This window comes from Chanodichthys erythropterus, chromosome 20 (assembly GCF_024489055.1).
Source record: "Chanodichthys erythropterus isolate Z2021 chromosome 20, ASM2448905v1, whole genome shotgun sequence".
NCBI classification, from domain to species: Eukaryota; Metazoa; Chordata; class Actinopteri; order Cypriniformes; family Xenocyprididae; genus Chanodichthys; species Chanodichthys erythropterus.
In genome coordinates, this window is record NC_090240.1 from 6,138,747 (window position 1) to 6,152,279 (window position 13,533).

Sequence of the window (13,533 nt, forward strand, 5' to 3'; positions counted from 1 at the left end):
TGTATATCTTGTAATTTTTTATTATTGAGTTTTGGTTCTGTTTTTCATCAGCCTCATTATAGACAAAATTTCCAAGGGAATTCCATTAAAATAATAATAAATGTATTTTTAGTCTTCAAATTATTTTATAATTATAAAGGATGATTATAAGATATAATATACATTATATTGTATGTATAAAAACAATTACACATTATTTTATAAATAAATTATTATTATTGTCTATTTTTATCATTCTAAAGGATCAAAGCCAACAGTCCTTCTGAAGCAAGATCCACCATACCCAGAGATCTACACTAGGGAACAAGTCAAACTCATTTGTACCATTAAAGAGAAGACATCAAAATGGCAATACCAGTGGCAAAAACATTCAGTGCTAGTAAACAGTAGCACTTACACTATCCTAAATGCTACACTCGATCAAAAAGGGGAATACAATTGTAGCATAAAAAGGAGAGAGATGACATATGCAAATTCCACAAAATTGAATATAAGAGGTAAGATTAATCTGTTTTATACATACACATAGATACATTGTATGCATAATACAATGTCAAAACATAAACAGTTCTCTTACATTAATATTGTGTTTATCTGTCCAGAACCACCTCAACCAAAACTGTCAATAGAGTCTGAATGGAAAACATTTTACCCAACTGAAAAAGTGATTCTGAAGTGTTCAATTGATGGAGGTTCAAATGAATGGAGCTATGAATGGTTTAGAAAAAGCACTCCGATTTCAGTTGATGAGGACATTTCCTTTTCTGGAAACACACTCTCAATCAGCTCAGCAAAAGCAAGTCATTCAGGACAGTATACCTGCAGAGGAAAACACCTGATGAGAACACCAGTGACTACAAGACAAGCAGAAGCTTTGAAACTAAATATTTATGGTAAAACTACTTATGAATATATGATATATTATATTATTGATATATGTGAAAGAAAGAATGATTGGCACCCAAAAAAAGTTCAGTGAAGAAGCTTTTATATTTTAAGATATTTTTCATTTGCATTGGCCTTTATCAATGTACAGTGGTTGATGTCAGCAGTTTCCTGCCTACTCTTGACAACGGGTTACAGAAACCAGACACTATTAGCAGCATCCAAATTTGTCAATAGCATCTCAAAGGAAAACATTTTTGTTTTTTTACCCTAATGAAAAAGTGACTCTGAAGTGTTAAGTTGATGGAGATTCTAATAAAAGGGGCTATAAATGGTTTAGAAACTTCTCAAGGATAAGGACATTTCCATTTGTAAAAAAAAAAAAAAAAAAAAAAAAAATGTTAATCATCTCAGTAAAAGTGAATCGGGATTGTATACTTGAAGAGAAAAAACATGGAAATGGAAATGAAAATGTGAAAGTCATTTCAGAACTTAACAAAATAATTCAGATAGTGACAGTCAGGAGCCTTAAAGAGGTCAATGATGATTTTGTTCTGCTTTCTGTTCACTCAAACAGTTATTTAGGTCTATGGATTACACGTTTTTAACACAAACTAACAAACTTAATGTGATGCATATTTGTCAGTCATACATAAATGAAACAAGTAAGAATGAGATTTGTGCAACATGATTCATGTTTTTGTGTGTAGGATTGATTTAGCTTCTTTACTGTTGCATCTTTGTATTTTCGAGTGGAAAGTGATTTTCAGTTGTAAATTCAGTTCATAGTCTTAGATTTCGTAGAATAACAAACATACTCAAAGTTATTGTTTGAAGGTGGTCCATTATTTCTTTTTTCCCCCTCCTTTATTTATTTTTTTATTTTTTTTATTTCTGTTGCTCCTAGTTAACACAACAAAACCAGACATCACAAAACATCAGTGGTTTGAGTTCTTCACTGAGGAGGAAGTTCATCTTGGTTGTAATATGCCTGGTGATGGATGGGAATTCCACTGGTATAAAAAGTCAAAACCCTTGATAGCAAAACCCAATTACACCATCAAATCAGCATCTCTCTCTGACACTGGTGTCTATCACTGCAAAGCAAAGAGAGGAGACTTCTCAGTGGACAGTGAGACTCTACAAGTGCAAGTTGAAGGTAAGTTAGTCTCTTGTGCCCATATAAACTGCCTCTTGTGGCCATTTATTTTATAATATATAACCCTGGCAAAGAACTCAATTAAATGAAAATATGAAGTTAAAAAGGATTAGTCCACTTTTAAATAAACTTTTCCTGATAATTTACTCACCCCCATGTCATCCAAGATGTTCATTTCTTTCTTTCTTCAGTCGAAAAGAAATTAAGGTTTTTGATGAAAACATTCCAGGATTATTCTCCTTATAGTGGACTTCAATGGCCTCCAGATGGTTGAAGGTTACAGTTTCAGTGCAGCTTCAAAGGGCTTTAAACGATACTAGACGAGGAATAAGGGTCTTATCTAGCGAAACGATTGGTCATTTTCGAAAAAAATACAACAAAATATCTTTATAAACACAAAATATCGCCTTGAACGTACTTCCGCTTTCCACATTCTTCAAAACGCTTACGCTGTACTTCTTCCCTATTCTACTTCTGGAACGAACGTGGCACCAGTTTCATTGTTTTCCGTAAGTAGAATAGGGAAGGCGTAGGACATACAGCGTAAGCGTTTTTAAGAATGTGGAAAGCGGAGGTACGTTCAAGGCGATATTTTGTGTTTATAAAGCATAAACAGTTGTATTTTTTTTTTTTTTTTTTCGAAAATGACCGATCTTTTCACTAGATAAGACCCTTATTCCTCATCTGGTATCATTTAAAGCCCTTTGAAGCTGCATTGAAACTGTAATTTTGACCTTCAACCGTCTGGAGGCCATTGAAGTCCACTATAAGGAGAATAATCCTGGAATGTTTTCATCAAAAACCTTAATTTCTTTCTGACTGACTAAAGAAAGACATGGACATCTTGGATGACATAGGGGTGAGTAAATTATCAAGAAAAAAATATTTAAAAGTGGACTAATCCTTTAATAGTTGTAATAATACTAATAAAGACATGAAAATCATATCAGTTTACTCATGCTTACTCACCCTCATGTCATTCCTGTACAACATTTGTTATTCTCTGGAACACAAAAGAAGATATTTTAAAGAATGTACTTATTTTTGTCCATACTATGAAAGTCAATGTGGACTAATGTTGTTTTGGACCCCACTGGCTTTCAAAATATCTTCTTTAATGTTCAATGGAAGAAATACAGGTGTGGAAGGACATTGGGGTGAGTAAATGATGGTAGAATCTTCATTTATGGGTGGACTATCACTTTAAGTGTAGTTTATTGCATTATATGCTTTGAACATACATGGTACAAACTGATTTTAACAAGTAAGTGAATTTTAAATAGTAACCCAAAGTAGTAAAAGTAAAAGCACTGATGCTTATTGATTAGAAGTGATCAGAAGGCCCTTTATGAAATAAATTTTAGAACAAATTATTTATAAAATAACCTTTTGTTTTGTTGTAAGCACGTCCAGCTGCAGTTCTGAGTCTGGAGACTGAATTGAGCGACATCATATCTGGGAATAGCCTGACCCTCAGGTGTAACATCTCAGACGGCAGACAGTGGAGCTACGCCTGGTTCAAGAACGGACAGAAGCTCAATGAATTGTCACATATGTTCAAAGTGAGAGCAACTGAAGAAACTATTAAAAGTGAATTCAAGTGCAAGGGAATAAGGACAGAGAGACCACTGTACTCTGCTCTGAGTGAGGGCTTCACGGCCAATAATATTAGTAAGTAATATGAATAATTATTATTAAACTTCTTTCATACAGTGTATAGATGTGAATGATTTGTGGATTATAAATCAACTTATAGTCAAGATTTTCAAGATCATACATGTAGATTAAAACTGAGGGGGGAAATGCATAAAAGTTACATTTCTACATAAATGTTTGAAGGGAATGTTCATTTCACTTGATTAACTTTATAATTTCCCTCATTATTACAGTATTAAAAAGAAAAATTCTGCTGGCGATCTCAGGATGTCTTGTCTGCTGTATTATAATCCTGATCATTGGATGCCTTGTTCTAAAATTCACCCGTAAACCAGGTACAAACAGAAAACAATTCATATACTTCTGAAATGAAGTGTCTTAAAGGATTAGTTCACTTTCAAATGCAATTTTCCTGATAATTTACTCACCCCCATGTCATCCAAGATGTCCATGTCCTTCTTTCTTCAGTCGAAAAGAAATTAAGGTTTTTGATTAAAACATTCCAGGATTATTCTCCTTATAGTGGACTTCAATGGCCTCCAAACGGTTGAAGGTCAAAATTACAGTTTCAGTGCAGCTTCAAAGGGCTTTAAACGATACCGGATGAGGAATAAAGGTCTTATCTAGTGAAACGATTGATCATTTTCGAAAAAAATACAACTGTATATGCTTTATATAAACAAATGATCACCTTGCACACGCTTCCGCTTTCTGTATTCTTCAAAAAGCTTATTCTGTATGTCCTACGCCTACCCTATTCAATTTACGGAATAAACGCAGTGCCAGTTCCATTTTTTCCCATACGTAGAATAGGGAAAGCGTAGAACATATACAGCGTAAGCTTTTTGAAGAATACAGAAGTGCAGTTTTGGCGGAACCACTTGGAAGGCGATCATTTGTTTATATAAAGCATATACATTTACATTATCTTCGAAAATGACTGATTGTTTTGTTAGATAAGACCCTTATTCCTCGTCTGGTATTGTTTAAAGCCCTTTGAAGCTGCACTGAAACTGTAATTTTGACCTTCAACTGTTTGGAGGCCATTGAAGTCCACTATAAGGAGAATAATCCTGGAATGTTTTTATCAAAAACCTTAATTTCTTTTCGACTGAAGAAAGAAGGACATGAACATCTTGGATGACATGGGGGTGAGTAAATTATCAGGAAAATTTTATTTAAAACTGAACTAATCCTTTAATTAATACTGATCTTTTCATTAAAAAAACAAGCAGTGTCTGTTATACCAAGCACCAACAACCAGCCTTGTGTCACCCATTGCTCAGAGGTTCTTCAAATACTGTACTGCTTCTATTATACTTTCTTTGAATAGCATCTGTCAATGGTTCCAGTGTAAACATGATTCCATTTGTTGATATTTACAGCTGGTGTAAACAGTTGCTATTAAACACGTAAGCCTTTGACGTGGATTCGGCCACTTTGAGTTGTTGTCATACACTACCATTCAGAAGTTTGGGTTTGGCAAGATTTGAAAGTTTTTGAAAGAAGTCTCTTATGCTCACCAAGACTGCATTTATTTAATCAAGAATGCAGTGTAAAAAAAAAAAAAAAAAAAAAACAGTAACATTTACAGTAGCTTCTGTGTTTTTACTTATATTAGTAACATTTTATATTTAATTACTTCTAACAAAAGTTTTGTTTCATCATTATCTTTAGGGAAAAAAGAAACCATACAAGATGACTTGTTTTTCTCAATGGCAGATTCCAAGAACCGTAAGTTTTCTGACCTTGTGTGGAAATTTTTTTGGTCCCTTTGAGGAAAACAGCTTATAAATTATATTAAGAGATGTTTTTTGAAAATGTAACAATGCAAAAAGTTTTCTGTGATGAGTAGCGTTAGGGTTAGGGGATAGAATACAGTTTGTACAGTATAAAAATCATTATGTCTATGGAAAGTTCCCATAAAACATGAAAACACAGTGTGTGTGTGTGTGTGTGTGTGTGTGTGTGTGTGTGTGTGTGTGTGTGTGTGTGTGTGTGTGTGTGTGTGTGTGTGTGTGTGAAATGCATCCACATATACAATTATATGAGTCTTTAATTACTCTGCAGAAACTGCTTCACCCCTGGAGGAGTACATGGACAACAGTCCCACAGAGATGGAAGGTATAATGTGCATTTTACTGTGTTTGGCTGACATTACAATTAAAAACACATTAATGTACTCATTTACTTTAACAAATGGTACTATTTCATATCACATCTTATGCTTTGAGATAATATTATATGAAAAACTATTAGTGACTCAAGTAAAGTTTTTGCTGGAATTTTGCATGAATTTGCTTGTATCAAAAGTCAGAATTATGATTTTGGATTTTTAAACTAAAATAAATCACCACACTCTCTCTAATATCATTCAGAATGTGAGGAAAAAGAAGAGCTGCTCACTGATCATGTTTCAGCCGTTGACGAAGATGATGTGATTAAAGGTAAGACCTAACAAATGTATATCTACAAATGTCTAACATATCATAATATTTGTAACAAATCAATAATTTCATTTTCAGTACACTCTAAAAAGTAATTCAGGGACCTTAAAAACTTTATTGAGTTAATTAAACATTTTAAGTTATGTTTACATAATAATATTGATCATTACATTAACTTAATATTGTCTGTAATTTAAACTCAAATTTTGCCGTTACTCAGGTAGTTGGAGTGAATACATTTTTTTGAGTAATCAACAAATTTGTGTTTGTATTACAAATTATTGAAGGTCCTCTACATAACTTCCTCAAAATAATTTCATTCAAAGTTGTCATAACTCAAAAATAATGATGCAAACTGTTGCATTAGTTGTTGAGTCAACACATTTTTAGAGTGTACATTACACTCTTAATAATAAAGGTTCCAAAAGGGGTTTTTCTTCTCAGTGATGAAGAACCAAAAATTTTTCTTAGTGTATTTTATTATTATTGTTATTATTAAACTAAAGATTCTTTTTCACTATAAAAAACCTTTAGTGCACTGAAAAGGTTCCACTGAAGTTCAATTCAATTCAAATTTACTTTTTTATTTTCACGATACATATCATTTCAAAGCAGCTTTACAGAAAATGGATGTCAACATTACAATTTAAAGAATGTAGTTAGCAAATAATATACTTTAGGTAATTACAATCACTGTTAGCAGTTTAACTGAAGGTAGAAGTAATGAGCTCCTGGAAAATGAATTACATTAACAATAAATTAGGATATAGAGATTGTGCAATGTGAATGTTGATCTAGATGATTGCGTCTCCTGAAGTCCTCGCAGGAGCTGGCGCCGTCTCTTCACAGGTGATGGTCATCTGAGGTCTTCTTAAGAGGCTGGATACAAACTGAAGCTGATGTACTCTCTAGTCACCTCAGGGCGGGTGTCCCGAGGTAAAACAGAAAAGCAAAAGGAGAACAATTAGCGTAGCTGCTGTTCATAACTTTAAGCAAAGATAGTCACGTGCAGTTGATCTGGTATGAGATGCGTTATGTGAACGCTTGGCTAAAGAGATGCGTCTTTAATCTAGATTTAAACTGGGTGAGCGAGTCTGAGCCCCGAACATTATCAGGAAGGCTATTCCAGAGTTTAGGAGCCAAATGTGAAAACGCTCTCCCTCCTTTAGTGGACTTAGATATCCTAGGTACAACCAGAAGTCCAGAGTTTTGTGATCTTAAAGAGCGTGAAGGATTGTAGGGCGATAGAAGATTGGTTAAGTATACAGGAGCTAAACCATTTAGAGCCTTATAGGTCATTAGCAATACTTTATAATCGATACGGAACTTAATGGGTAACCAGTGTAGAGATGATAAGATTGGTGTTATATGATCATATTTTCTTGACCTGGTAAGAACTCTAGCAGCTGCATTTTGTACTAATTGTAGCTTGTTTATTGAGGAAGCAGGACAACCAGCTAATAATGCATTACAGTAATCTAGTCGAGACGTCATGAAAGCATGAACTAACTTTTCTGCATCAGAAATAGATAACATATTCCGTATTTTAGCAATGTTTCTGAGGTGAAAGAAGGCTGTTTTTGTAACATATGAAATATGAAGTTCTTCATGGAACAATCAGTGCCAATAAAGAACATCTCGTTGCTGATGTAACCCTTGATCCCTGAAGGAGGGAACAGAGACGTTACATCAATACTGACATACTGGGGTCTCGCCTGGGAGCCCCATCACCTTCAACCAAGTGGTAACTAAATGGGCCAATGGATATTGGCCAGTGAGATTTGCATGCCAAACCACTCCTACCCAGACATAGGGGTATATAAGGTCAGCTCGTAATCACTCATTCATGTTTAGATTCGGATCCCGGCCATTCAGCAGTAGTTCAGGGTTTTGGCAGGATGGACATAACGTCTCCGTTCCCTCTTTCACATCAGTAACTGAGACGTTCCCATTCAGTAAGTTACGTTTAACATTATATCGATACTGACGTATAGGGGTCCCTATAGAAAATGCCACAACCACTGAACTGTGTTACGAGTATCTGCGACACAAATGCTGGTAAGATGTAGTGTGCCCTTTTGGCAACTTCCCTCACACAGTCGTAACCTAACCAGCGCCCCACGTAAGCCCTAGGAAAATTAGTCTTCCATACAAATGGAATGGAAGGGACAGGGCTTACCCTCGGGATGGTCGTATCTGCTGTTTCTCTTATCGTGATATTTCACGAGAAAGAATTCTTCAGTTCTCAATTCCTATATTGCTCTGCACAGGGGAGAGCTTGCTTTTTTCCCAGCTGACCAGAAGTCTCAGATGGCTGAGGTGCCTGAACACCATGTCCCTGTGTTCATATAACAGATCTCGAGAGGGAGCTAGAATGAGCTAGTCTTTAAGATGGTTCAAAATATCCACCTCCCTGAGCGGGGCAAGTGCAGCCCAAAGGAGAGGACCTTGTACTGATATTCTTGACTCTCGAAAGCAAAGCGTAGGAATGGTCTGTGCTGAGGTAAAATTGAGACATGAAAGTACGTATCATTCAGGTTGATGGCTTCAAACCAATCCTGGGGACGAACGCACATGAGGATGCATTTCTTCATGAGCATCTTGAATGGGAGTTTGTGAAGTGCCTGATTCAAGACACGCATATCCAAGATTGGCCGTAACCCAGCGCTTTTCTTGGGTACGATGAAGTAGGGCTAGAGGGACAGACTCTACTGTGACCTTCGTGAGCAGGACCGCCATCTCTGCATGCAGGATGGGGATGTCTTTGTTTGCCACAGAGGACTACAGGACGCTGCTGAATCTGGGGGGAATCTGGTCCGAATGAGCCAGCAGGATGGGCTGGGAAGTGATCACTGCTCGCCACTCTGCTCCGAAGCAAAGTATAAATAAATGAGCCTTATATTCCTGTATATTTGGGTAGGAGCGGCTTGGCATGCAAATCTCACTGGCCAATATCTATTGATTCATTTAGTTACCACTCGAAGATGATTGGGCTCCTTGGCGAGACCCCAGTATGTCAGTATCGACATAACATTCAAACGTGACTGACTTAATGGGAACCTTTATTTTGAAGAGTGTATATAAAATACAGGAGTATACCGTAATAATGTTTCTAAGCAATAATTACACAATCTCAGAAATCAGTTATCACAAATGACTCTCACATTTTTCTCTTGAAGATGAAGACTCACCAGCGGCAGAAGCTAATGGGCTGACATCATTTAAAGGTAGTGAAATTACACTATTTTAAAGGTGTTTTGTACTTTTTATAAATTGGTAGGGCTGGACGATTATGGCCTAAAATCAAAACCTCAATTACGATTAATGAACGATTATTTTGTTTGTTTTTTTTTGTTTTTTTGGGGTTTTTTTTGGCCCTCGTAGTTCACTGACAAGGTTTGTACTGTAAATATGATTGACTATTAAAAGGTGGGATATTTTTTCGTATTTAAAGAGTGATCTGACAGCTCACTTTCAGCAGTTATTTTATCTATGCTTCATAACATTTCTTACATATTTCTGCTCGTTGTAAATCAGATAAAGATAAATTAGCACAGTACCAGTACAAGTGATTGCGTGTGAATTAGTCATACCGTCTCTGTTGATTGTGAAGCTGTGGGTTGTAGGCTAAATGGTTACTTCAAAAGTAGAAAATATATGCTATAAGATGTTTTGAGTTTCTAAGCTAGTTTTGTGATAAATCACTGGACAGCGCTGACTACTTTCTACGTTCCTCTCAGTGTGCGCGATCTTCACGTTTTGCGCAGCTACCGTTTGTATGAGTGTTCACGCCACAATGCAGCTGCACAAGCACGGTAGCTCGGAATAATAATACATCTGATCGTCTAATCGCTTGAATGTATAAACCTTAAAACAAATACAACTGACAAAGTTTAGTGAAGACGCAAGGCTCACCGCTCGCGCGCCATCACTGTGTTGAACCGGTGTTCACCTCCGTGTTTTGCTTTTATGCCACTGACTGGATGGGCGGAGTTGTGGCTACACATATGGTAATGTTTTTAAGGGGAAAGGATTAAAAAAAGAAATAACCGACATGGGAAAATTACATCGGTTAGAGGTTCTGAATTTCGTTTCGGTTACTTTTCGATTAATAGTCCAGCCCTATAAATTGGTCTTAAAAGTCTTACCTCTTGGTGTTAAAAAGTGTTTCACACTGAGGGTGTCTCAATCAGCTCTCTAGTTCAGTAATCAGGGTACTGATCAGGGAGTTGGACATTTTAAGGGCTGTCTCAGTCGCAGAATCCTTCCAGGGCACTGAAACGTCTGTACCAGGAAGCATCGATGCTCACTATTCTCCCTTAACGGACTTTCTGAAGCACACACTTTAAATCACATAAGCCAACTCACTACACACAATGGTGCACAATAGATGTTTTTTTTGTTTTTTTAAATACAAACCATTATTATTAGGCTATATTTCAGCATAAATACAGGTAATTAACATAATATAGCAAACACTTATCATTTATTTATGAAATGTTGCACGTATACTGTATGTAACAAGCAAAGTATTTATTTAAATAACATTACAAGTAATATAAGAAAGAAATCAGCTCTGCTTTTGTTTATAAATACCAGTAGTGATGTTGTACAATGAGGATGTTGTCACGTCGTCGTAAATAGAGTCATCAGTGTCCCAATGTATAGTGAGCCAGCGTTCTTAACTGTCCTTACTAGTCCTTGAATTTGTGTACATATTGATTCTTGAGCTCAGGAGCTAAGGAGCTGATTGAGACGCACCCTAAGCCTGTGTTAACATCTTTTACCTGGGTCATAAACTGCCTCAACGCTTTATTAAATATCCATGCACTTTGTACAGTAATAAAAACATAGTAACCTCATAAATAATAATCAATGTTATTATCCCTGTAAATATGTAAATAAAAAGTCCCATCCAGGGTTTAAAAATGTACACAGTGAAATCTCGAAACCTGCGATTAACCATTTCACACTCTAGATTAACAAATATGATTAAGTATGATAAACAGATTTTTAACTTATTGTCATGTTTCTGCCTCTCCAGGACTCTGAACCATTATGTCAGCAATCAACATCATGATGGAGTTTCTATATTTGCACTGAGGCAGCACAATTACATGCTTATATTAAAAAATATTGCCTTAGCACAGCACTTTGTCTAGTAGTTTTGTATACTTTTAAAGATGGAAAACCAGCTTGTTTGCAGCTTGAGAAAATGTAGAGAATGTTGAGAAAATGTAGACAGCTTACTGCCTTAAATGAAGACAGTGATTGTAGAGGAAGATAAATAATGAACAGAAAGAAATTATAATTATCAAAAGTAATCAAAGTTATATCTGTTATATCTGTCTACCTACTTTTTTTCTTTTTTTTTCTTTTTTTTTGGGGGGGGGGGGGGGTGTTACCTGTAAATACAACTATTAACATGACATCATAGAATGATTGTAATACAAATCTACTGGAAAAATGTTTTGTAATTTTGTAATTTCTTTGCATATTGAACAAAAGTGTTTTTTTCTTCTTTTTTTTTTTTTTCTACTGTTTGAGTACCACCTTCTGAAAGTGCCCCTATTGTGGATTTTTAAAAATTACCTTTCATGTGTGTAACATAGCTCTAAGTGAATGAAAACATCCTACAATCAGTGCACCGTATATAAAGTTATTGTCTCTTAAATGAGTCGTTTGTAAAAATGAATCCAAAGCTGTTTCGTTGTGACGTCACAACAAAACATTAGCATACCACCTGCCAATTAATTGTGCGGGCAGACACCAGGGAAAATTCATTTTTTCAACAATACCACAGCAGTACAATCTTTTGTTGTGTTCCCATCATTTTTTTCTGACTGCTTCTCAAACCTCTGGGAGTTTAACGCAGGATTCACAAAACTCTTGGTCTTAAAATATGGATCAATGGCAAGTTTATTTGGACCAGCTTGCTCCTCTGAAACTCAACCTGTAAGTATGATTAATAATTGATGTTTATATTTTCTAGCGATCGTTCAAAATTCGTAGTTTTATATGTTATGTTGTGTAACATACACCCTAGTCTGTATGTTGCCTGCTAACTCACATTTCTGTTGTTCTTCTATTCAGATGTGGATCCAATGTTGTCTAAAAATGTGTTGATTAATGCAGCTTGCCTGTCTTATTACTTGGAGTAATGATCAAGGATGGAGCACGACTTTTGTTTAATGCATTATTAGCTATTCACTTTTGTGCTCGGCTAACATGGGAGTTTACAGCATACAAAACAAACTGTTTTTCCTCTGCATTTTTATTATTACAGTAGAGTGGAGTGCTATCTGTATTGTAATAGGATGTTAAGATGCTCGCTAACTAGTTGAAGTATTCTTTCTGTAAACGGTAAACACCCATTGTAATGTCAAACAATGATATAGCCATTTTTCTTTGTTAATAGTTATGATGAAAATGTCTGTGTACACATCTGGCCTAAATGTTTATTTTATGTTAGAGATTTTCAGCTTCGCTTGGCATTCTGATACAGTTCCCACAGGTGCACCTACATAAAGTATAACAATGACACTGCTATCACGTCTTATAAATAAAAAACTAAGGTGACACTTACCATATAAGAAATGTCTACTTCAGTCGTGATTGTGAATAAGTTTCTGGTTGATCGACTACTTCAGAAGTTTCATTGGGCTCGAATTGATATGGTAAATTTAATGCTATCTTTTCTGTCGATACATTTCTGTCCACCATTGCAATGTCTTGTGAACTGATAGCTGTCATTCAGTTATGGCAATGGTTGTGCGGTGCTCACAGTAGACCAAGCACAAAAGATTGGGCTAACTGACTCACGGAGAGGAGGGGTTTAGAGAGATTTATTCATTGAACTGCTTCAAGTGAATCATTTACCAATCTTTGGTGAACTGAGGTGAAATTAAATGTATATTATGAGAAAACAAAAGTGTTTTTTGACCCTGCATGCATGTAAACCTGTTGTAGGAGACTCCCAAAACAATAGGAACCTTAAGAAAAGCCATAATAGGGGCACTTTAAAAATGTTGTACTTTACACATATTTTATATTGTTTTTGTGTGTGTTTGTGTATTCTGTTTTCAGTGTGGTGTTCTGGATTATTTACATTCAAATAAACATGTAAGACTAACACAAAGTTATACTTTCAATTGATCATCCAATCAGCTGGTGTTGAAAAGCCAAATACTCTCATTTTATGTGTTCTGAAGTCAAACTATGAGAATTGTTTGTGCACAGAAACCAATAAGTCCGTTTTAGTGATTAAGCATGCAGTATTCAGGTAAGGTGACAAGGCTGCTAGTCACTTCAAAAAGATGCGCTAGCTGAGGGGAGTTTCATAAAAGCTGATTAAAAGGCCGCGTTCACACAGAAGCAGAATACGGT

At 35.7% G+C, this 13,533-nt stretch overlaps 1 protein-coding gene across 4 annotated transcripts in view; it reads left to right on the forward strand.

Annotated features, from left to right (window-relative positions):
- Positions 1 to 11,881, forward strand: part of LOC137009544 (Fc receptor-like protein 5) — a 28,757-nt gene extending 16,876 nt beyond the window's left edge. For 3 of the 4 annotated variants that reach the window (XM_067371850.1, XM_067371851.1, XM_067371849.1), the window contains 10 exons: positions 243 to 497; positions 603 to 893; positions 1,793 to 2,044; positions 3,449 to 3,715; positions 3,934 to 4,035; positions 5,378 to 5,434; positions 5,771 to 5,824; positions 6,079 to 6,147; positions 9,327 to 9,374; positions 11,192 to 11,881. In XM_067371850.1, coding sequence (XP_067227951.1) covers positions 243 to 497; positions 603 to 893; positions 1,793 to 2,044; positions 3,449 to 3,715; positions 3,934 to 4,035; positions 5,378 to 5,434; positions 5,771 to 5,824; positions 6,079 to 6,147; positions 9,327 to 9,374; positions 11,192 to 11,199 — 1,403 coding nt within the window. In that variant the 3' untranslated portion in view covers positions 11,200 to 11,881. Of the gene's footprint in view, positions 1 to 242; positions 498 to 602; positions 894 to 1,792; positions 2,045 to 3,448; positions 3,716 to 3,933; positions 4,036 to 5,377; positions 5,435 to 5,770; positions 5,825 to 6,078; positions 6,148 to 6,964; positions 7,084 to 9,326; positions 9,375 to 11,191 lie in introns of all 4 variants that reach the window. The other variant, XR_010892922.1, reaches the window with a different exon arrangement.
- Positions 11,882 to 13,533: the final 1,652 nt, after the last annotated feature.